The sequence below is a fragment of the Lycorma delicatula genome, chromosome 1, assembly GCF_047948215.1.
Source record: "Lycorma delicatula isolate Av1 chromosome 1, ASM4794821v1, whole genome shotgun sequence".
NCBI lineage: Eukaryota > Metazoa > Arthropoda > Insecta > Hemiptera > Fulgoridae > Lycorma > Lycorma delicatula.
In genome coordinates this window covers 257,517,745-257,541,952 of record NC_134455.1, presented here as the reverse complement: position 1 = coordinate 257,541,952, position 24,208 = coordinate 257,517,745, and the positions used below count along the sequence as shown (strand labels likewise).

Sequence of the window (24,208 nt, the reverse complement as noted above, 5' to 3'; positions counted from 1 at the left end):
ATATATATATATATATATATATATATATATATATATATATATATATATATATATATACAAAAATATGAATATATATATAAAAATAGTGTGTATATATATACACTATTTTACCACAAATGTTTTAAGTAGTGCTCTTAAATTTTTGAGAGTAAATATTTGAATATCAGAATAATTTAATAATCTTTACGTTATAATAATCAATTTATACCTTAAAATGACAAAAAAGTAAATAAAAATATCTTCAATGTTAATTTATAATCTACGAAATTTTAAGTTTAAAAATCTTCCACTTAAGTTATTTGAAAAAAAAATTTACCTAAAGCCTCAATAAAATATTTTCTATAAAATAATAATAATAATCAACGAAGTCTAAACGCATTTGATGTAAATTATGCTTGAACAGACATAAGAAGTTACGTACGAGAAAAATTGAGAAATTCCATCTCTTTCTGCGGGTAATTCGCTTTAAAAACTTCATCAAAAATTTGACTCAGTTAAACTTTTTTTCTTAACTAAGTTAAAAAAAAAGATTTTGCGTCTGCGATATTCTATGAACAATTTAATGACTACTACCTGTTCAAATAACAAAATTAATATTTTCTTTTAGTGCGATCTTATTTTCCTAGTTACTGTCGGTTTTAACCGTAATTACGTTCAGGCAGATGGTTATAATATCCATTTTTTTTTACAACGAGAAACCAATTTTCAGTCTGGTAATAAATATAAATAAAAGAATTTGAAGGCGCTAATAAGTAAGATGTTTTGAGAGACTTTCATCTAAAGACCTCGTAAGGTATTGGCCAGTCCATAACAACATAACAAAAAACGTCCAGTCGCTTGACTTTTGAATTGTGAAGAATTTATTCTTTTTTACATTGCTTTATTTAAAGTAGCGACATATGAAAATCTGAATCCTTAGAGGTTTGTTTTAATTTTAACAAAAAACAAGTTCTTTGCGATGTAAAGTATATTTTCTATTGAGCGAAAAATTTGTTTCTTGGGTTTGTTGAATAAAATATTAAAAAAGTTTGTCGCAAAGCGCGTTTCTTTTCTCTGAGGATTAATGATTTTTATCAACAGTTAAATCGATACATAATACATTATTACATTATTTGAAGCTGAGTTAATTATTCTATAATCACCTGATATGTATTTATTTAATAAATGTTTTCATATATTAAGCCGATAGCTTAAATCCCTTTATATTTTTTGTTACTTTGCAAATAGAAGAACTCACATTCAACGTTGAAGCTTTGCTTCTGTACTTCTGTGAGCATTAAATTACATTTCTGTTGGTTTAGATCCTATGAAAAATTTATTGAACATAAAAATACCGCATAAAACATACGATATTGATCTACTAGAATGAGATGTGTGTAATGTCCATTATAACTCCTATAAACCACTTCAAAAACATTCTTCTTTCGGATTTATCAAATCTGTACAACTATTGTTTATCGAAATATGTAGCCATAAATCGTTTAACAAATTACAATTTTGTAAATGAACGTTTTATTTTAAAGAAAAAAATTATGTAGATTATATGCTGTATCAATTTCAGTGAATGTTTTCATCCCACCTTTATATTTTTTATTACACTTTTTTTTTGAAAGGGAGTTTTTGAAGTTTTACATACCTCAAATTCATTATTCCTTCCCATTTAGTTTAGAGTATTACTTATCATTAGGTTTTAATAACTTTCCTTTCCAGATTTTACTTCTAGTACCAACTTTTCTTTTTGATGGTTAATTAATTAAATAACATTATTGTCAAAAAAGTCACTGTTTGCCACCAAAATAATGGTAGTCTCTAGGTAACAGTAACAGTTCCTCTGTAAAAATAGGCTGTATCTGCTGGAGTAACCAATCCAAAAACTCATATATAGTACGTTACTTTGAAATAATAAACATGAGGTAATGCTTTATCTAACCAAAGTGGCCTAAATAAATAACAACTTCTTATAAAGACAGGAACTAAAAAATAAATCTAACGTTTACTCTTCTTATTTTCATGCTTCAATCAATCAATTCTAAGTAAAGTTTATTTGCTATGTTATTGACTAAAAAGTGTGACTATAATTTAAATTTCTATCCGATTTTTTTTTACTTACTTCTTTGAGCGAACATCAAGCAACAGGTAACACCGACGGTCCATGGCAAACCACAACAGCGCGTGCCCACAATTGTCTATTTTTCAAAATTGTTAATGTCTCCTCTCCTATGATATGATCTCCAAGACGTTTTCACGCACTGTTTGCTGCAGAGGCCTAATTAGAATATACTCTGGTGATTCATCCTCGCCGCAAAATCGGCAGACAGAGAAATCCCCTAAGTGGAATCGGCGGATATACTGTTCCGTAACGACTGTGCGATGCGAATTCTAGTCGGAAATATGGCAGTTACCTTCGGTATAGTTCTAGATCAGTAGTTCTCCTTGATTTGCATACAGATGTTGTCGCCTTTGTGTCCTGTTACCCATCTTTCCATCCAAGTCGCTCTGAGAACATTGCTGGCTGACCTCCTGCAACTCATCAAGAAGTGAGTGAAGTTGGACCGTGAACATGTTTGTCGCAACTGCAATTTTTAGAGTATTCCAGCGATGCGTCCACTTCCACTACCTCCCAAGGTAGCTCTGGGTATAAAATAGGTATTTTCTCAAGGATCACTGTAGGTATTGTCAGCCCTGTTATTTTCACACTGTTGGTAAAGGACTGCTTTACTCCCACAGTCATCAACGCTGCCAGCGGGTGGATCTTCGGCAAGGTTTGGATACACAGTACTTTGTTCCAAATCTGTCTACTAATGAACCGGCTCTACCCTTAGTAGCTCAATTTCAATGGCCGCGATGAGTTGTGATTTTAGGGCATCCAAACAGAACCTCAATGCTGCAGATTGCACTAGCTAAGCATACATGTATACGTGGCAGCTTTAGACCCAATTTATTTTCCTTTATTTCACTTAATAAGTGATAGTGTCCTTAATGTAAATAATAAAATCATTTTTTTATATTAAAATTCCGGTTCTCCATTGTTTGCTAGTAAAGCTTTCGGCGCATTGAGACGCTTAGCACGTTAATCCATTAAATTTTCTGTGTAGCTTTTGTACCGAAGCTTCAAGTACAGCTTGATTCCCAAGAGTTTTAGGTTACGTTTTAAACTAACTTCAGCGTTGTATATCATCAAGGTTGGGGTAGAGGTCGTGTATCTATTTTTTTTCGTAAAGAAAGAACAATCGGTTTTCATCTCTGAGATTTTTAGAGACCATTTTTCGGTCCACTCTGCAATTCTGTTTAGAGCAAACTGCATGTGACTGTTTGCCTTTTCTGGGGCTTTGTCTTGATTCAAACTGTTAACGGTCTGTAAAAATTATGCAATATACGTTTTGTAGGAGATCTCTGCTTATATCGTGGACTGCTAACTTGTATAATGTGGGGACCATTGCTGAGTCCTGCAGTTTTCCAGTCTAGATTTTCAAATTGATTCGTGCTCATTAACCAAAATCTTTATCAGCCTCTCTTTTAGGAAGTTTGCCTGAGATATCATACCATTTTGCTCTTAATGCCCAATTTTATGCACTGCAAAAAATCGTTGAATGAAGCAGTTTGTCAAACGCTACCTCAAAGTCATTCATAACAGTAATTGTTGACTGCTGTTTTTCAAAGCCTTCATATATCATGTTTGCTACGTACAATATTACATCGTTTGTACTTTTACGGCGCCCGAAGCCGAATTGGAAATTGCTCGCCAAATATTCAGTTTCCAACTTTCACGTCAATCTTGTGTTCACGATTCTTTGCAAACGTTTACCCATACATGACGTAAAAGTAACTGAACGAGAGCTGATTTCTTTAGGGTTATTGCCTTGTTTTGGGAGTGGAATATAATGGTAAGTTCTTTTCAATTTTGTGGAATGCCACCCTTAACCCTTCAAATAATTCTGTCATCGTGTGTTCATACTTATGTATCACTTCCTCCTCATTATTTATAAACATAGAAATCTTCTTCTTAATCAATAAGTTGTTACAATTCAGTTGACCAGTTAATAGCGGATATTTTATATAAATAATATAACAATGTATTTAATTCTAACAAATTCATTTATAATTATGTTATTACTATAACATTTCATTACAATATCAAAAAATCATTTTATGATTTTTTGGCAAGCAGTATGTTCAGACTTATGTATCATTTCCTCCTCATTAATTATAAACACAGAAATTAACTCTGCCTTCTTCTTAATCATCGAGAACGGGTTGTTTGTGAATGGTCTTGTTTGCAGCATCTATTATTGTATTCTCCGTAGTAACAGCGGTGATGATTTGTTAGGTAAAACGCTCCCCAATCAGTCGTTTTGATACGTTTGCTGTAGGCTATGTTTGAATTTTGCACCTGTATTTTTGAGAATGTTAGAACGCAGTAAGCTGGGAAGTTATCACTCCCCAAGTCTTTACTAGAGACCCAGTCCTCAACCGTGCCTCACATTTTAGGTGATGCCAAGGTGAGGTCCAAGGTGCTCAATGCGCCCTTTGAGGGAGACTGATACGTCGCTAATTTGTTTCGAAAATCCACCGGTCATTTCTATATTCCGATCCTCACTCCAACTATGGTGTTCAGCGTTAAAAATCACCGAATTCTTTTTTTTTACGTCGGAAGTGGGAAAATTTACCTCACCCAAACGCCCAGTAGCCCGTACAAACTGGGTGCGTGGGGTTCACCGCCTACTGCAGTGGGACCCACTAAAAAACCACTCCCTCACGTAACATGATGCTGGAATTGCCGTCGAGGCATAACCTCAGTACCACGTGCGTCATGGGCACACGACACATACATACCAATATTTACTCCTGTCATTCACACTCTATTTACAAAAAAAATATATATACATATATACTATACACATAACAGTAATGCCGACCCCAGCTGGCAAGGCTGTGTCCCCCGGGAGCCATCGATGACGACAATGCAAAGGCACCCCCTTATCCGCTCCAGAAAGCTGGCACCCCATCAGCCGACATCTTCACTGTCCTCCATGTGTTCTTCTTCAAATAAGTTTTGCCGAATTACTCCTCGAAACCATTGAACCATTGTTCCAGCCCTCCCCGGAAGATAGCATCAACTGCATGACATCCTCCCGTGAGTCTAAATCTTCCTGAGGTTTCGCCTCCAGCCACCTTAGGCAAAAAAAAAATGTATGCCTTTCGGAATTCACCGCATCGCAGTATTGCCAGCTAGCCGTCTGTCTTCTTCCAATTTTACGGATGTAGACCCCAAAAGACCTGTGATCCGTCATCCACTGAGCCGCCCAGAATTCCTCCTCCCCATGCGTTCCGGTAACCCATGCTGTAACATCAGGTATCAATATATAATTCCAGCTGTCCTCTTTTGTTCTACGCCATCTCTCTTCAGACTAAGCATTCATGTCCTCGCCTCATCCCTTCCTCTTGAGGTCTTGTCCAACCTCTCCCTGGCCATGAGGTCCAACGGCGGCAATCCTGCCACCACCAGTGTCGCATCAAGGGAGACCATTCGGTACAGTTGTGCCACCCTCAATGCCAATTTCCTGTACACCCTATTTAATCTCTGAGTGCTTCTTCGGATGCTAAAAGCCTTCACCTATACTGGCACTGCATATATCATGACCGACACCACTGTCGACGCTATCAATCGACGCGTGAAGGTTCTGGATATCTACTGTCCGATGGAGATCTAACAGTTTTTTAGCCTTCTTGTTTAATTTTTTATAATTTTTTTTAAAGTTTAATTTAGTTAAAGCTCTTTTAATTCTCTTTAAAAGTTTCGCTGCTAAAGTCCGCGAAGAGCACCATATTCCTTTGTCAATGCCTTTTCCACGTTATCTTATGATAAGGCTTTTGTCAATATTATATGATTGTCATGTAAATATTTTACTTCGTCCTGATTTTTTTTTTATGAATTAGCTTTTAATCTATTAGAATGTTCTAGTTTCACCCTTCAACAAACACGAGTAGAATTCTAAAAAGATTGTTAATAGTACACAACTGCATTGGAATATTTGTACGGGACTTTCAGAGAAAGTTACGCTGGCTCTCGATTAACTATTTTTACATGGCCTTTCCAAAGGCAGGAGCAAGGACCAACCAGCTAATTTGCAATCCGATCATATCGGATAATAAAATTTAGATTTTTTTTTTTAATTTTGCATAACGTCTCTTACACTAATATAACATGACAGGACAGAAATGCCAAAAATTAATATCTAATAAATTAATTAGGTGTTAATTATTGTTATTTTTTAATTGTAATTAGATGTTAATAAGCTAATTAATTAATTAAAGTGATTAGGTTATGCTCTCTGTTTTAAAAATCTCTTGGACATCTTCACAAAAAACGTTTAGTTAGTCCAGATGACACAGACTTTTACATAAAAGTTAGCTTTATATTATTGAATTCTGATAAATAGTATGAAAAAATAGTGTTCTATATATAGCACTAAATTAATTAATTTATACGGCTGCAGAATGGAATTTTTTTGGACAAATGACATTCATTTATAAGAATAATGATAGCCTTTCTTATTTCATGTTCTGAATCTGATTTTGAATCTTTTCCTAAACTACCAAAAGATTCTTGTTCTGAATAAACCGTCAGAAAGTAGCATTTCTTCTTACAAAATGTAATACGTATATATTGAGCTACAGAAAGAATGTAGAGCTCAATCCTCTCTCCCAGAAAAAAAGATTAATACAATTTTTGCGTCTTCAATTATGAATTATTTATTTCCAGTAGTGAGTCTAATTTGTATGATGTCTCTATTCAGTAATTGAGTTTATCATTAAGAAACTGAAGTTATGTGCTTAAATTACGTATTTAGAGTACCTAGTGATAATAAAATTTCATGTCCGAACCATATTTGTATCCAAAATGAAATACACATGTGAATTCTGCAAAGAGGTAATTGATGTAACATTTTAATTCAATACAAATTAGAAGGAAAAGTATTTTGGATCTTAAATTTTTCGTTAAATAAGAATAAATTCAAATTAAATAGGAATTTTTTTTGTAAAATGTCATTAAAAAATCATAAAATTTCCTCTCTCCTCTTTTTACTTGAGGGTGCATCGGCCAGGCCATTGCACTTCTCGTAGTACTCGGCTCTTGTAATAACATTGCGATTCATTCAACTCCTGAATGAGTTTATTACAGATGGCATACTCAGGAGCTAGATCTATGTAATTAGCAATAATCAATATTCTCAGTAAGTAATGTTTCCGATTCTTATATCTTGGTGCGTCAATAAGAATTAAATTCCAACTACTTTAGTCGAAATACTGCAACTACTTCCAGAAATTTTGTAACTGATATTCCTTTTAAACGTATGTTTCTTCTAGATCCCCTCCCCAAAAAGACAGTAATATGACAAAAAAAATTGTTAACAGAAATTTTTTTTTAAATATAAGCAGAATTAAATTGCTACCACGTTTGTAATTAATTAATAATTAAAGGAGTTGTGTTTATTTGCTTTATAGCCGGCAAGGTTATTTTTCACCTTTTTTCTAGAAATGTAGTGGTAGAGTTTTAACTATTTTATTATTCATTAATATGACTAAAATTTAAAAAAAAGTTTGTTTTTTGCAAGCTTATTCTATTGTAAAACTAGTTGAAAATCTACTGTAAGTTGATTGTTTATTCGGTTGTGATTTATTTATTGAAATGATTAACGTAGTTCTAATTTACTTCCGACTCTTTACTTCCTACTCTGCTCTACAATTTACTTACTTTTTCCTTGTCATCTCTAGCTTCTGGTAGCCCATCTTGTTCCCCAACTGGGAGTAGCGCCCACTGATAATTACCGTGTTAGAAAAAGCTTGTCGAATCTCTTATCTTTAAAAAAATTTATCCCCAATAGGCTACATGAGAGTAAACAACTATTATTTAGATAAAATTCTCATCAGTAAATAATCTAACGTCGTAACGGTAAATTAGTTAGTTAGAGGCGAAAGTATGAGAGTACATAAATATACATTTGATACTACTCTTTAAATTATAACAACCACCAAACGCCTACTACCTTCTAATGCCCCATTTCTAATAACTGTATGTTTAAAAAGTCAATGCTACGCATGCGGGATTAAGTACTTCTGAGAATCACAGCAAATAATTGTTAGGAAATGTATATTTAATTGTTATTATTATTTAAATTAATTAGTCGATTATTTTATTGAACAAAGTTTTAACATATATTTAAATCCTATTAGCTGAATCAGAAACTTCTTCGATGAAAGCATTTAAGAACAATAATATTTAATTTTGCCTATTACTGGAGTAAATTAATTATCAAAAAGCTTTAATGTATTTTTAGATAATGCAACAAGTGACAGAATTTTGAAGTTGTATGAGAACGTCACGATAAATTAACTTTAATCCGATTATCACGTTAAGTTACCTTCTTAATCCGTATAGCGTGGATCCTAATAATGAATTACGTACATTAAAATAACTATACTCTTTGATAAGTGTAAAATTACTTTATGCTTGACTAAAAATAAAAGTAGTTCATTAAATAAAGTAAATGTCAAACGTAGATGAAATAATATCTTGGTCAAACTTTTAATTTTTAGATATCTTTTTCTGGTTTACAAAAACTGAAAAACTGTTTCTCTAAAAGAAAATATTTATTCCTTCTTAAAAAAAAAAAAAAACAAAAAAAAATTTTCTTTTTCTTTTAATGTTTATAAATAAAAACTTAAACAATGTATGTTATTCATATATTGTGGAACTTAATTATTCCAGGGTTAGATATCGTATCTAAAAATGTAGGAAAACAAAAAAGGAAGTTTTCTGTACTGTTTGGACTATTAGCTCCAGATAATAGTGTAAAAGAACTATTAATCAAGGTAAATTCAAAGCCCAACCGCCGATGATGGTGAATAATAAATATGCCGATCTGTTCAGTAGAAGAGGAAATATTAAGTGCAAATGGGAAAAGGTACAATCAAGTCGGCGTGAAAGAAACGGGATTATTTAAAGACTGGAATGCCTTAAAAAGAGATGGAAGCGAAGGGAAATTTGGGCACGATCAAAGAAACGAATCAAGTGCTACACTTTCAGAATTTTGCACTTAGTTTAAAATATTAATTGCTAATACCCTTTTCAAAAATCATAAAAGAGGATATGAAGGAAACTGCTAGATGCGGGAATTTGTCAGATTAACAGTTAGACAGAGTCAAAACAAAATTACTGATCCTAACTGTTAATCTGAAAAATTCCCGCATGTAATAATAGTTTCCTTCATATCCCACTTTTTCATATCCACTTTTGAGATTTTTGAAAAGGGTATAAGCAATTACTATTTTAAACTAATTAATATTTTAAAAATGTTATTTGACAAAGAATACTAAAAACAAAATATTGAAGTACAAACCGGTTAAAAGAGAACGATTTGAAAATGAAATTAAAAATTTTAAGTATAATTTTTAAAGACTTTTTAATCTTTGATCGGACCCATTTAAATTTGATTGTGTCGTATGAGTTTTTCATTGACTGATCCCAGAGCTCGAACTTTCAAATGCACAGTAGTATGTTATTCAGGGCTTATTAACTCTGCGATAGAGAATTTACCGTCCAGTCTGTCTAATTTATCCAACAGTTAAAGAGAGATTCTAAAAAAAATCGGTTTGAAAAGTTCTTTGAATTATTATCATCATTTTGTTTCACTTTAGACAGATGTTTCACAGGTATGTAAGAGTAGGTAATAATTCAGGTTATAACCGAAGTTAATTACAATGTATTGTTACTTGCAAATGTACTCATTCATTTAAATATAGATTTTATTAACTTTCCATTAAATATCCTTTAAAAAGGTTCAGTAATAATTTTGGCGCACTGTCATTTGGTATTATTGTTCATCGTAGAATCAATCTAACAAAGAAATATGACTTTTTATATACTATTTCGTCTTATAATAAACTCTGGCTTTGAAAATTGATAAAATCATTTAGAAGTAAGAGCCAAATTTTAGAATCATATTTGGTCGCCAAAAAGCTTAATAATGTTTACTCTTAGCATCGTCAATCTAACCATAAAGAACATATAACTATATAGTACCAAATAAAAAATAATTTATGGATAAAAAACACTCAAATTAAATGCTATAAAAACTATCACCACTGAACCAAGGAAAATTGGTGGATAAAATAAAAAAAAAAATTAAAAGAAGAATAATATGAGAAGGAGATTTTAAGGAACAGAATTATGAATAGATTTATAAACTGATAAAACAATTGTGTCTATCATGATGAAGAAATAGGTAATCAAGAAAAACGGGAGGCTTAGTTTTAACATCAGTAGAATCTTGAAAATGAAGTAATACTCGTTTACAGAAGTATCTCAGCAAACCTTTTTTGTGTGAAATTAATCGACTGTAACGTAGAATATTTATTTATTTTTGTTCTTTTTTTTAGAATTATTTTTTTTTAGACTATCTTAATTTAATACTAAGCTTTTGAATAAAATACAATTGAATTCAAAATCTTTATTAAAGCAGGGATTAGTTTTATAATTAACAACCTTATCTAAATATAGGCAATAAATTCATTAAAATGATTATAGCTCTAGAAAAACTAAACGACCGCAGAATAATGTAAAAAAATGTCACTCACGGTATTAACTTATGAAATTCATGTACGAGTATATCGAAATAATGGCAGAAAAGAGCTCTAACTGGAAAATAAGTTAGAAAAAGTACCCACAAGAAAATTTTCCTTGTTTCAGAAAATGTTTCCTTTTATTCTTGTGAAATCGAGCAGTCACACTTAACCCAGGGCAATTGTGCTTCTTCCATAACAAGGTTTTTTTCTTTCAGAGCTATCTAGACTCAGAAGTTGTTTGAAAATGGTATTGATTATTTAGAATTATCGAATAACTTTGAGTTTGTCCAAAAAATAACGTAGCAGGACGTTTTGAATCAATTTTCTTGAAGCAGTTAATCGTGTGATATTGAACTCACACAGAGATAAGAAGGTATTCAGCACATCTTATTGTCTGACCTGAAATAATTGCTGAGGGCGTAGAATATAACACTGATTATTTGAAGAAAACTGTTTTCGTGTTATTTGGACAGCCAAATGATGATGACGCATATTACGTTAATATTGATATATTGATAGTTAATTTTTAATTGTTGACAAATTGAATGGTTTTTACAGATTTTCAATCCATCTTTTCAAAGCGAAACTTCTTAACGCAGGCTTCGGGATCGGGAGTCAACTGAGAAAAACAAGCGTCACGCGTTAGCTGAATTGAAAAGTGTGGTTATCGATCGTTTGATTTGACTATCGAATTAGCAATAGTAGATCAGATGCCTGTAGAAGCGGATTTTAATGTGACTAGTTAAATTTGCCGTCTAGAATATGTACGTTAATCATCTGATTTAGTTATAAATAAACTGTATAATTTATAGTAATGAAAAGTAATTATCCACGTTATATTATAGAATAAAACTGCTATAAGTATTTTTTTTTTTTTACTTCTTGAAGAATTAAAAGTAAAACTTACTTTTCAGTTTAAATACTTACAATTTAAAAAACAAAATTTAGTGAAAAAAATTAACATTTTACGAAAATATTTTATAACATTGAAGAATTTAATTTTTTTAAATACGTTTTCGGCCAACTCAATTCAGTGAAGGAAATAAAAAATTGAATAATATAATTCCTCAGAAATTAGTTTTGTATATTCCTCATTTGTGTATATTGCGTATACTTTATTTTGCTCCATCAATAATTCATAAAATACTGAGTAAGAATCTTCGCTTCCGTCGAGTGTTCACGCACCGACGCGTTGTTTTTATTTTTCTCAACTACTGGAAATCGTCAGCGGGTTGACTAGTTTTATGTTTTACCAGATCCTAGCCGGGGATCAAACAATTTTTCCCTATAGAAAATCCGTTAAACGGTTACCGAAGACAATATAAATATTTTCAACTAAGAAAACAAAATGTTTATATAACTTTTAATTACTTAATGATTTTACACTAATATCTTTTGAATTTTTTCCATTTATAAATTTAGCTGTGTATTAATGGCAATTAAAATAATTTTATTTGCTTTGAAATAAAAGTTGCTGTCATAAGAATATAATAAAAAAATTAAAAGCAATTTTTTATATAAAACGAGATAATACCACTTTCATGTAATTACAGCAATGTTAATAATAAAAATGGTAATAATAATAACACTTGGGGTGTACAGGATTAAAAAGATCATAACTGGTATTTGAAGGATTTAAATACAACTTCATTAGTTGGGTAGACCAGCAGGTTTTGCTACAAAATACATTTATTTATAAAAGGAATAAAAAGACCGCCTCGTTGTTCTATCGAGCTAGTAACTGAATGTTCATTAATGGATAATATTACTACACTGAACTATTCTGTAGTATTTTCTGCTAGTAAAAAAAAAAATCCTTTCTCTCCAAAATGATTAAAAGTAGGATTCGTAAAATGGAACAGCTTATGATGGAACAGCGTAAAATGGAACAGCTTACCATGGATGCTTACAATAAGAAATTCTTACGTTATAAAGCTAAACTGACACTAGAAGAAGCTAAATATGCATATACTAATGAAGTTTTCAACGGGTTTACTAGTTACATGTTTTTCAGATACTAGCCGGGGATCAAACCCAGGACCTACAGTTTAAAAACAAGCATCCTACAGTCGGCTCCACAAAGGCGATCATCTGCACTTAATTATTATTATTTTTAATTTTACCATCCAAATACGACAAAACATGTTTGTTTTCTGATGTATAAGTTATAAATAATTCGTTTGTTTCGACAAAATGTATTTTCATTAACATTCAAAACTTTTAATTTCAGTAACGAGAGCTTTTCCCTTATCACAACTTGTTACTGTAAACTACAATAATTTTTTTACCAAAATATATTATTAAAGAAATATTACCGATATTTATATTTTTTTATAAAAAGAACAAAAGACTTAAATGAAAATTAGATAGTTGACTTCAAAATAACTGAGTATCCAATCAACTACCTTTTCACGAAAAGTGGCTTTCAGTTCTTATGTATTATGCTCGTAGTCAGTATTAACGTATAATCGGATATTAATTACGAAGCTATGAGTATCAATCACATGATAGGGACGATTTATATTAATCTGCAAATAAAACTAAACATTTAGGACAAAAGAATCTTCAGAGACCATGTAAATATAAAATGAAAAAGAAATGGAAGAGAGAAAAATGCTGTATGTTGATTCATTTTCAGTTTGTCGATAATCGTCTCAACTATTTTTATATTCGAATTTATCTGTACAATTTAAAATGTTTAATCTGTTATATAGAAATATACTTCTTAATTGTTGTTGCAATAAATAATTAAAACATTTGCTATGTCGGTAATCTTGTTTCTTTCAAATAAAATTCATATCTTTCAATTAGTGTAATTAAACCAGTTATTTGTAAGATTAGTTACGAATTCAAAAACTGTATTATGACATTATGAAATCAAATATTGATTGATAATGGCGAATTTCGGAATTTTTTTTCTGATTATAATGAATTTTTATATTTTTTTTAACCTAATTTAAAAAAAAAAAATGTAAATTATTTTTTTATTAAATTTAGAATGTAAAATTGAAATATAACCGCTGTTAAAAAAAGTATAACTACTGCTAAAATTTAACTAAAACAATCTTAAAATCTAATTTATTTAAGCTGAAAGAATTGATTATTTTACTTTTTAAACATTTTATTTTAATATAATATTTTTCTTAATGTTTAAGTTTAAGAACCGGTGACTAAAAATCTTTATAATCTTATGACCATTTAATTGGTTTATATCATGTTTGGAAAACAAACTGCCAAAAATTGCACTTTCAGTGATACAGTTCATCATCAGATGATTATGATATTATCTTCGTTCACTTTCTTTGGAGTCGATCTGGTTTCCTAGAAATTAAATTCTCAAAATATTTTGTTCTTTGCTGAAAACAAATTTCTTTTTCAATTAACGAAGATTAATTGATGCTCCTTCCTGGTTGCTGATTTTTTTTTTCAATAATTAAGTCACATATCAAAAATGATTGTAAAAATTATCACGTTGCAAGAATTGAACCGTACAAAACTGTAAAAAGAGGCTGTTATCCTGACTATTTTTTTTTTTATTGTATTTGAAATTACTTTTTTGTTTTTGGTATTTTACACGTTCATTTATTAATGTGTTTTCATAATTTAGAAATCTGATCGCTTGGAGGACAAGGGATCAGTTTTTATTATATATCATTTTTATTTTAAGATATTATTTTTCAGTTGATTACGACTTACTTTTCAACCCACTTCAACAATTTCTATAAGGAAGCAAACTAAGAACTGATTCCTTCTTTAGGAATGAAGACGATAAAAACTGCTTCATTAAGTATTAATATCTCTGTAGATCTATTTTTTTTTATTATTTATTTTTAATTGTATTATTAGATTTTAGATAGCACATAATCTTTTGAAGACTGTTTTTACACAAATAATGAAGTTGAAAAATATATTGTTAATGAGTAATTTTTTTACGTTATTTTAATCTTACATATTTTCTAACTTAAAAATATAAAAAAAAAACATGAAAAAATGTTTTAAGAAATGTTTATAAGGTGTTATATTTCTCTTTTTTCGTGAAAAAATATTTTAAACAACTTTTTGAAATTATTCTCGTTTATAAGCTGCATAATTTTTCTTTATACTTTTTATTTTAATTTACAGCTGGAGCAGGTGGTCAGAACGACACGGGTTTCACGTGCCAGGATCGCTCATCTCTGTACACGTGCCTGCAGCAGTTGCCCCCGATTTTAGAACAAAGCGAATTAAAAGGAATACCGAGCTCCAAGAAAGACGTAGACGCTTCTTGCAGGTTAAAACTTTTGTCTCTTTATGCGGATTTCTTCTGCATGAATCAGTATTTAATTAACCGGATGGTTATGTAGAAAAATGTTCATTAACTGTGTGTGTATGCAGAAATTTCATTAGCTGTGTGCAGAGTAATATTTTTTTACAAGTTGTATTTCAATTAGTGTACAAAGGTTTGCAGTAGTCAGGGCAGATTGCATCTTATTAAAAGATTACATCTTGCGTTAGTGTTTTAAACACGAGATAAATCTCAATGAAAATGTCTTAAGTATAATTAGCTTACAAAAGTGTCTAACTTCAAGTAAAATGTTCGTAGGTTTTCTTACATATTGAATTATTCAAATTTAACCTCACTGTGACTTATTTCTTTTTTAATAGATAATTTATTACTTAATTTTATTGGTTTTTATCCCCTAAATCCCATCCACCTTACCACCAAAAAAGTATAAAATAAAAAATACTTTTTTTAAATTTACAACACTAAAATTAAAAAAGAGAAATAATAATTTTTAATTACCTTCTAAAACAAAAGGAGTGTTTGTTGTAAAAATAATATATTACAATTTTTTTCTCATGTAACAGTTTGAAAATCCTTCAACCGATTTACAAATAAATTTTATGTGTTGTTGAGGGTTAATCAGATGAAACTACGGGTGTAAAAGTGAACCAGTTGTGCTTAAAAACAATAAAACTTGTAATACATTTTTTTTCTGAAGTGCGATAGCTTTTACTCTTTACAAATTTGAACCCTACATCCCTATTATTTCCTTGTACTTAATGCCAGAAGTTTTAAAATAGTATTGATAAAAATCAAGAAATTTTACTTTTTTATAAAATTAGTCAAACTAATGTAGGTACTAAAAATTTGAACTAAAAAATGTTCATTTAAATCTGTTGTATTATGGAAATAACTGAAAATTCTATAATAATATAAGTTAGCACTTTACGTAGAAAATTATAGATAAAATGAAATTTCTCTACTTTGAACTTGGTGAAAAATAGAGTAAATAATTTTCAATATATTCGATAAGTTAAAACACAAGAAAAATAAACTAGAAATGCGATTATGTTTTATTCAATACTTTTTTTGGTTTTATGAAGTAGTCGTCCTTTCTTGACTAGAGATTAGCCTTGTTATATATAAAGTAACTTTTTTAAGACAAAAAGTACTCAAATAGTATTATTAGATAACATGCTGGAAAAAGTATCGCTCGTGTTTATTTATTGCATTCGAAATTCCGTGAACTTTTAGTACTGTTGAAAATGTTTATTCAAGATATTACAGGTTCAAATATTTTTCAAACTGTTATGTAAATTTAAATTTTAATAAGAATTATTCTTATTTTGTTCTGGTAAACTTCTTTAAACACGAGTAAAAAATAGTTTATTATAAACAAATGGATATTTAACCAACTAGTTATATGTGGCGTATCGATGAAAATTTTATTTCTCAATATATTCATAAATAATACAGTCTATTCTCAGCAATAATTCCTGTAAATAAATGAAATTACAACCTATAATCTAGGCCGTAAACGTCATAAAAAAATTAATAACACATAAATTATAAATAAAATTATTATAATTCTGTAAAATCGAACAACTGTAGATTTTCTTTAAAATTTCTTGAAGAGGAACTGTCTTTTTAACTTGTTAACTGCCTATATTTCGGCATAGGGTTAATAACTTAATAACTTTCTTAATAATACGTAGTATTACGTAGATAGATATTATGACGTTGTCTTAATATATTAAAAAAAACGGTAGATATTAACTTTCAAAACAATTCAAATAAATGTCAGAATAGTCTGCTTATCGTGCAATTTTAAGAAGACATATTACAGAAAAAATATAACAATGGTTATTCCCCATTGTGACATATACACTATCTTGATAACTTGTTCTGATACGTTTTGTAGTGTAATATTACTTTCAAAATGCATATGTATCGGACTGAATAACATGGCCTGTACGATCACAAATTCACCTGACTGCGGTTTAACAAGATAAATCCGAAGTAAACAAGATTTCTTTTCCCTCTTATCAATTTTCCCCTTTTTCAAAGAAACCACAAATTTTATATTTTATTTTTCATAGTATTTAAAACTTTAATTTTCTTTAAAAAAAAGTAAAATTGTCTGAAATTACGTCCAATTTTTTCTTCCATAAATCTCATCATCACATTTTCTGGCTTTAACTAATCCTATCAGTCCTTCTCAACCGCACCGTCTCTACGTGTACGCTTGTATTACTTCCCCTCTTTATCCGAATGTTAGTCTTGCTTACCTACTATCCAGTGTTATTTTATTTCGTGTAATTTTTATTTTTTCCCCTTTAGCACATCTAGTTATACTGTTATAAAATATCAGTTTTAATAACCTCTGTAAACCCACGTTTTGTACACATCTATATTTTTGTTGTAAATAGTATAATGTCGACATCGTAAAAGTAATCGAGATTTATTTCTCTTTCTAAAACCGATCTCTATTTTTTATCACCTTTAATTTTTTTAGAAATTTATATTTTAACTCCTTAACTATTACTAAAAGTTCTCAATACTGGATAAATGCTTTATACTTTATAAATAGCTTCGCTACTTATTCTACTCGTCTGTTTATTTTACATTTCATACTAACAGAAGTAGTTTCTCATCTTTAAGAAATTCTACATTTATTTTTATGTTAATCTCACCTCAGGTGTTTTGTTTATGACCTTTTAGAGCCCCAAATAGGTGTTTCTATGTTCCTATTGATATTTAATGCAACCAATTATTTTGTAAGTTAAAGACTCTTTTTTTTAATTTCCCCGTTTTTCATTAGTTTTCTTGAATTTAACTTCCAAGTTATCTTTTCTTTCTCCTTTCTTATTGTTAAGTTTCAATGTCTTGCAAAAAATTAAAAAAATAGTTATATATTCAGTTCCAACAACAATTTATTTACTACACAACGATATTTGCCACGTTTGTCTGTGGAACACAGTTAATACACTTTTGGTAATTCATGCCTTTTTTGTTGTTTTTTATTTAGATTTTTTAACCCTACATGTATTTATCCTTTATGATCGGAAATTCTAGATACTTTCCGTTTAATTTCTATAGTAACACATTAATCTTATTTTATGATCAACCAAACTTTGTATTAAGAAATTATTAATTTACTTTTTTGTACTTTGTCCTCTTGTAAACATGTGAGGTTTAGAACCGCGTTTTACTCATACATTTCGTTATCATTACGTATTTTCATAAAAATAATGGAAATAACCATTTCCTATTCTTTTTACCCTGTTCATTATTATACTCAACATGATTTATTTTCTAGTGATTTAATTTTAATGATTCTTGTTGTGTTCGTGAATATTTCGTTTTACTACTTCATTGTTGTTTTTTTTTTATTATTTGTTTTTTTACTTCCTGGTCGAAGGAAAGAAGTATTGTGACCGCGAAAAATTTCGGTTTTCAAATTTCAACGGAAATATTCATTTTGATCATCCCTGAATCCATTTTGACCAGTTCCGACGTGACGTCTGTACGTACGTATGTACCTCGCATACTCAAAAACGATTAGTCGTAGGATATTGAAATTTTGGATTTAGGACTGTTATAACATCTTGTTGTACACCTCCCCTTTTGATTGCAATCGACTCGACCAAAAGAGCCCAAAATCAAAAATATTTGGATTTTGGACTTTTTCTTAACTGCACTAATAAGCCCTCGTTGAGAGTTTTGCAACGATATATCATAAGTGGTACTTATTTTCATTGGTTTCAGAGTTATAGTCATATAAAATTTTAATTAATGAAATATTTGGATCTAAGGGGAAGGTACATCGGTTCGAATCAGACATCTCTTCTTTTTTAACTTTTTTTTTTTTAATTTAAATATATTGATTTATTAATAATTATTAACCTCTCGTTGTAAACAAATTTTTACGATGAATAATAATGCAACAATAAAAAAAAAAAATGAAATATATCAAAAGTTTTAAATGAAATAAAATTTTATGTACCTTTCATTTAAAAAAAAAAAAAAAATATTAAGCGTTATGTGTAAAACGTTATGTGTTATCCACATCAGATTTTTTTACATTCATATTACCATTAAACCACTTTCCTTATGACGACAAGAAAACAAAAACTTAGTACCAATGTTAATCGCGATCCAAACTGAAAACTTCCCAATTTCATTAGAATATTTTAGTTCTTGGTCCATCAAAATAAATTCATAATAAAAATTACTGTTCAGATAGCTCCAACTTATTTTCTGGAGTCTAAGTTAATAAACTCATTTTTTCCCTTTTACATAGTATTGATTTAAGTTACTAAGTAAGACTTCAGTTACTAAATATAGATTCCTCCCTGTTTAAAGTCCAATGGTTTTTTTCTATTTTTACTTATCTCGTGGTGGTTAATTAACTTCTTTAAGTTCCAAAACAGAAAAATTGTTTTTTGATTTATTCTAATTATTGATACTTACTATCACATATAATACTTTCTATTCTACAGGTTTATACATGTATTTAATATTATTCTATATATTATACTTTTTCCCTAGTAAGAAAAATGTTTATTGTTTAATTTGTAAGTTTGAGTAACGTCGATTTTAGTAGATAAAAGAGTAAACAGTAAATAACACTTCCATTTTATCTACAGCAGAAGAGTTTCCCATTTCAATTGTAGACCAATTTTTAATTTGTAGACCATTTTTCTTAAATAATGGCGGCTCATAAAATAATTTTTAATCATTATTTTTTAAAAATTCAAAGTGAGTTTGAATTAAAAACTTCATCTTACCATGAATTCATAACCAGTACATAGTTTTTTATGTTATGTTATTCTATAAACACTGATTCAGTTATAATATTAGAAAATTGTTATACAATAAATACATAAAGGGAAAATAATTATAAAATAAATGGTTTTATATTATTAAAAGTGGTGAAATGAAAAAAAAATCTGGTTAATTTAAAAAGCTTGATTATTTTTACTTACAGCATCAGAATATTTGCACATGAGCTGATTTTTCAGTTATTAAAAATTTTATGCATCTTCAAAGAAAACACCATTTTTGGTATAACAATTATTATACCCACAATTTATTCCACATTTTCATTTACTTTTTTCTAGGTTAGGTGTCATCGTAAAAAAAACATAAACAAAATCCATCCTAAAATTCCTCCAAACCTTTAAAATAATTTTAAAAATAGTTTTACTATGTAAAATAACGACAGTATAAAAGATTTACTCATTTAATCGTAATGAAATAATTGTGTAAGATCTTAGGGGATGACTGATTTCAGTTTATTTTTTCTAATTTAAAACTGACATTTCAATAACCTATATTATTTCTAAGTTTATAGTGGTAATCCCAAAATTTTTTAATAACTGTGTTTCATTTCAGCCGTTTTCTTGTCTATAATCCCACTACCGTAATCCCACTGGCCGTAATATAAATCTAACACTCGAATCCAAATGTGAGAGTAAACAAGTAGCCTATTTTATTTTATATTTGCACATAAATGTGTCAAATTAAAAATTTTATTAATGTGTTCCGTCTGACTTTACCGAATAGCAAAATTAACATCATCCAGAAAAAACAACCACTAAAATAAATATTTTTTAAAACCATAATAATTTATACTTCAATCTTCCATAATTTGTCGTAATAAAAATTATATTACAATAATTTTAAAAGTATATTGTTCTCGATAAATAATTATTACAAAATTACTTTTTGTATATTTTTCGATGTAATTCTGTAATTTTTTGATCTTATACGATCAGACAACTGAATTCAAGTGAAAACTTGACCTAGGATCGACTGTTCAAGTCCTGATTGACACTATGACACCGTAATTGTAACTCTAAATTGATTACAAATGAGATTTGAGGTCTTTGAGCAAGGCTACCTTACACCTCAAAATGAAAGTAAAGTAAAAACTTTTCAAAACCAGAAGAATATAAAAAAATTATTTTATTGGAAATAGTTTAATTTAAAAATCGAAAAACTATCGAAATGTACAAAACCTGCTAATAAATTTAGAAAAATTTGTATAGAACCAATAATTATCTGATTACTTCTGTGAATATTTTTAAACCCGATAAATTAGGTAGTGAATTCAGTCACTAACTAATAATTAATTATACATTCCTAAACAAATAAAATAATTTTCATTAATGAATAAGTGGTAATAAGACACGTTCACAATTAATATTAAATAAATAATGGTGATTTTTTTATAGTACTGGGGAAACGTAACTGAGGTTTTAACTGTATGACTTCATGATATGAATTTTATAAATGAATGGGTGTGCTACTTTGAGATGACAATTCAATTTCTTCATACACTGAAATACGGCGAACTTCCTTTTAAATGAATAATCGATTGAAGTGATTTGAAGCACTGATAAAATTTAAAAGAGATTCTTCCGTTAATAAAGGAATGTAGAGTTTAAGCAAAAGTCTGTCATCTTTCACCTACAATTGCATCCATCTAAATTTCGTTAAAGCACATTAAAATATATTTATAACAACACTAACATGGTATGTACTTATAAAAAATAAATAAAAATATGCAATTTAGTAAGAAAAATATTTTCAAAATATTAATTTTAATTCAGTTTCTCTATACGTAAGTATTTCATAAATGTAATGAAATTATTACGCACTTTAAACCAAACGATGATATGAGAAAAGGTATGTCAGAAATACGGCTTAGTTATGACTGTAGCCATTATAGAAAATTTAATATAATTTAATCTTGCGGTTTTAAAATTACCAATCTAGAATAAGGTAAATTTTAACCCTCCAACTTCTAGAATTTTTTTGTTGTTGTATGAAAGTATACTTCGTTCGGAGTAAGAGCTATATATCATGCGCTTTATTGTAGGAACGAGAAGTATTGCAGTGTCATACCACAATGAAATTCTCATTGTGGCTTAAAACTACAGAATAAATCAAGTGTTAGTACGAGTAATTTTCTTTTTTTTATATTACCCTGTAGTCTGGTTGTCTAGTATAAGAGTGCATGTAATCAAACGCCATGTTTTCAAAATTTCTTATATTTATTACTCATCATAATCATGTTCGTATTCAGATAGCAAGTATTTTAATAAAATTATGTTTATTCCTTCAAAAGAGAAATGCGTTTTTCGTTCATTTTTTCCGTTGAAAATTTGCCGAAGTTTAAAACAAGGTCATAGTAATCCTTTCCAGAAAATTTAATGTTACTCTTCGTGCAAAATTATCAGTTTATTAAACGTAGTCTAATAATGATCGAGTACGCTTAAGAACAAACAAATCACGGTAGACCACGGGCAACCTCCATGGTAGCAGCTAGTGTAACTACAAGACTGTACGCTACTCTTCTGTCGTAATTAAAACAAAAATATTTGAAAAAATAGTTTTTTGTCAAATTAATTGTTTTAACCAATAATTGAAATTTGATTTTATAATTGATTAAATTTTTTAATTAATTGTTAAAATTTAATTGCGATGAATATTAATAATTGTTTAATTTTTTTTTCTAGCTGAAAGTCATGAAAGAATGTGAATTATAGTTTATTAATTTATAATTCTTCTTTGATAAAATTCATTTTCTCAAAACTTCAACGAAACAGATCTGGTTTCTCCTAAAAATGATGAATGCAAAAATCTTAGTGAAAAAATGATGTCATCAGGAGAGAAACTTTTCCAAAATCATGAGTTATTTTTCCCCTAATATTTTAAAAATAAATAATAAGTAGGCTAATCATTTTCTATCGACCACCTGATAAAATAGCGGGAATTTCTTTACCTGGTTCTCAATTCATACATATTGTAATGCGAAGTTTTTTAATAAAATTTCCTCTTTTTTTTAGAATTAGCAGAATGCACTCAAAGTCGTTTATTTGGGATTGTTTCTCTTAACTTTCAACCATGACTTCTCCTCTTTCACCTTTCACGACACTAAGATCAAAGAACTAAATTCTCAAGTTTTATAAGAAGCAGTTTGTAACACTTTGTTAGTAAACGTTTTATTGGAAGCAGAGACAAAAAACAATTTTTTCCTTTTACAGAAAAGTTTTTTTACATGGAGTACAATTTCTTCGCATTAGCTAAAACTTTACTTGATAGACAAATGGGCTCCCACTGTGTAAAGTTAATTTCTACTTATACTACTATCTCTGAACATTTTCTTTCAGTAGACCTTTTACTACAGACAAACTCGATTAGGAAAGTGACCGAGTTAAAAGTAAAACCCAACCCCCCTTTTCCGTTATTAGTTTTGATATAAATGCAACTACAAACAAATATATTTACAATAAGGAATATATTAATAGATTTTGCAAAGCTAAACTAAAAAAAAGCGAAAGCACGCTGTTGAGACAAGAAAAAGAAAAAATAAAACTACAAAAATATTTTTCTTTCAGCATTAAAATATTATGTAAGTGGAATTAAAATTAATTATATGAAAATAATTATAATGGAAAACGTTAATGTATTATTAAAGTTGTGTGGAGTTGATTAATTATAATTATTTATTTTTTGAAGATCGAAAATACTAAATATATTTAAATGAATGCAAAAAGAGTAGTGAAAAGAGTACTAGAATACAAAGTGTAATACCTTATGTATTTTTCATTACAGTCTACATCTTGTTGTCCGATGAAATTTATTTTCCATCGGATAACGTGATGGATGTTGTGGGCAGATAATTTGAAGAAGTGAAAAGATTACATGAAGACAATAACGGAAGGAAAGATATAGTAGATTGTTAATTGATCTCTGACGCAAAAATTGGAATAAAGATTGTTAGCTGAAGAAAAAACAATTCTTATTTTGATGAATATTCTTCTTTATTCTGTTGGAAACGGCAATAAAAATAGAAAAAAGACGATATGGTAGTAATTAACAACTTTAATTTTACCTAGTAAAGTAATGGTGTTAATAAGCTTAGTAACTTAGGGATAAACTTATTAAACTACTAAGTATATCCCTACTTAGTAGAATTAGCATGTAAAATCACATTTGCTGACAACGAAAGGATTCACTAATCAGTCAGAAGAACGAGTATCTTCGTTACATAACGCTATCTTTTTCAATCTTCATTACAACTATAACGTATTTTAAGCACCTGAAGTATACGAAGGTTAGTCAGGATTTTTTACCCTGAAAGTAGTAGTTTTTCTCACATAACGATTCTTTGTGTGAACAGATTGGAGATGTCACATGTAGGGTTAAATGTCACTTGCATTTCGGTCTTCTCAATATGATGAGTGCAACCCTAGGCTTAGTGAAAAACGTAAGGGAAATTACTTTTTCTAATAATTCTGGCATTGG

At 29.3% G+C, this 24,208-nt stretch overlaps 1 protein-coding gene across 1 annotated transcript in view; it reads left to right on the top strand.

Moving 5' to 3' along the window:
• Positions 1-24,208, top strand: part of LOC142318296 (uncharacterized) — a 229,323-nt gene that overhangs the window by 122,471 nt on the left and 82,644 nt on the right. The window contains exon 2 of the mRNA XM_075354867.1: positions 14,749-14,896. Within this exon, the coding sequence (XP_075210982.1) occupies positions 14,749-14,896 (148 nt within the window). The remainder of the gene's footprint in view (positions 1-14,748; positions 14,897-24,208) is intronic.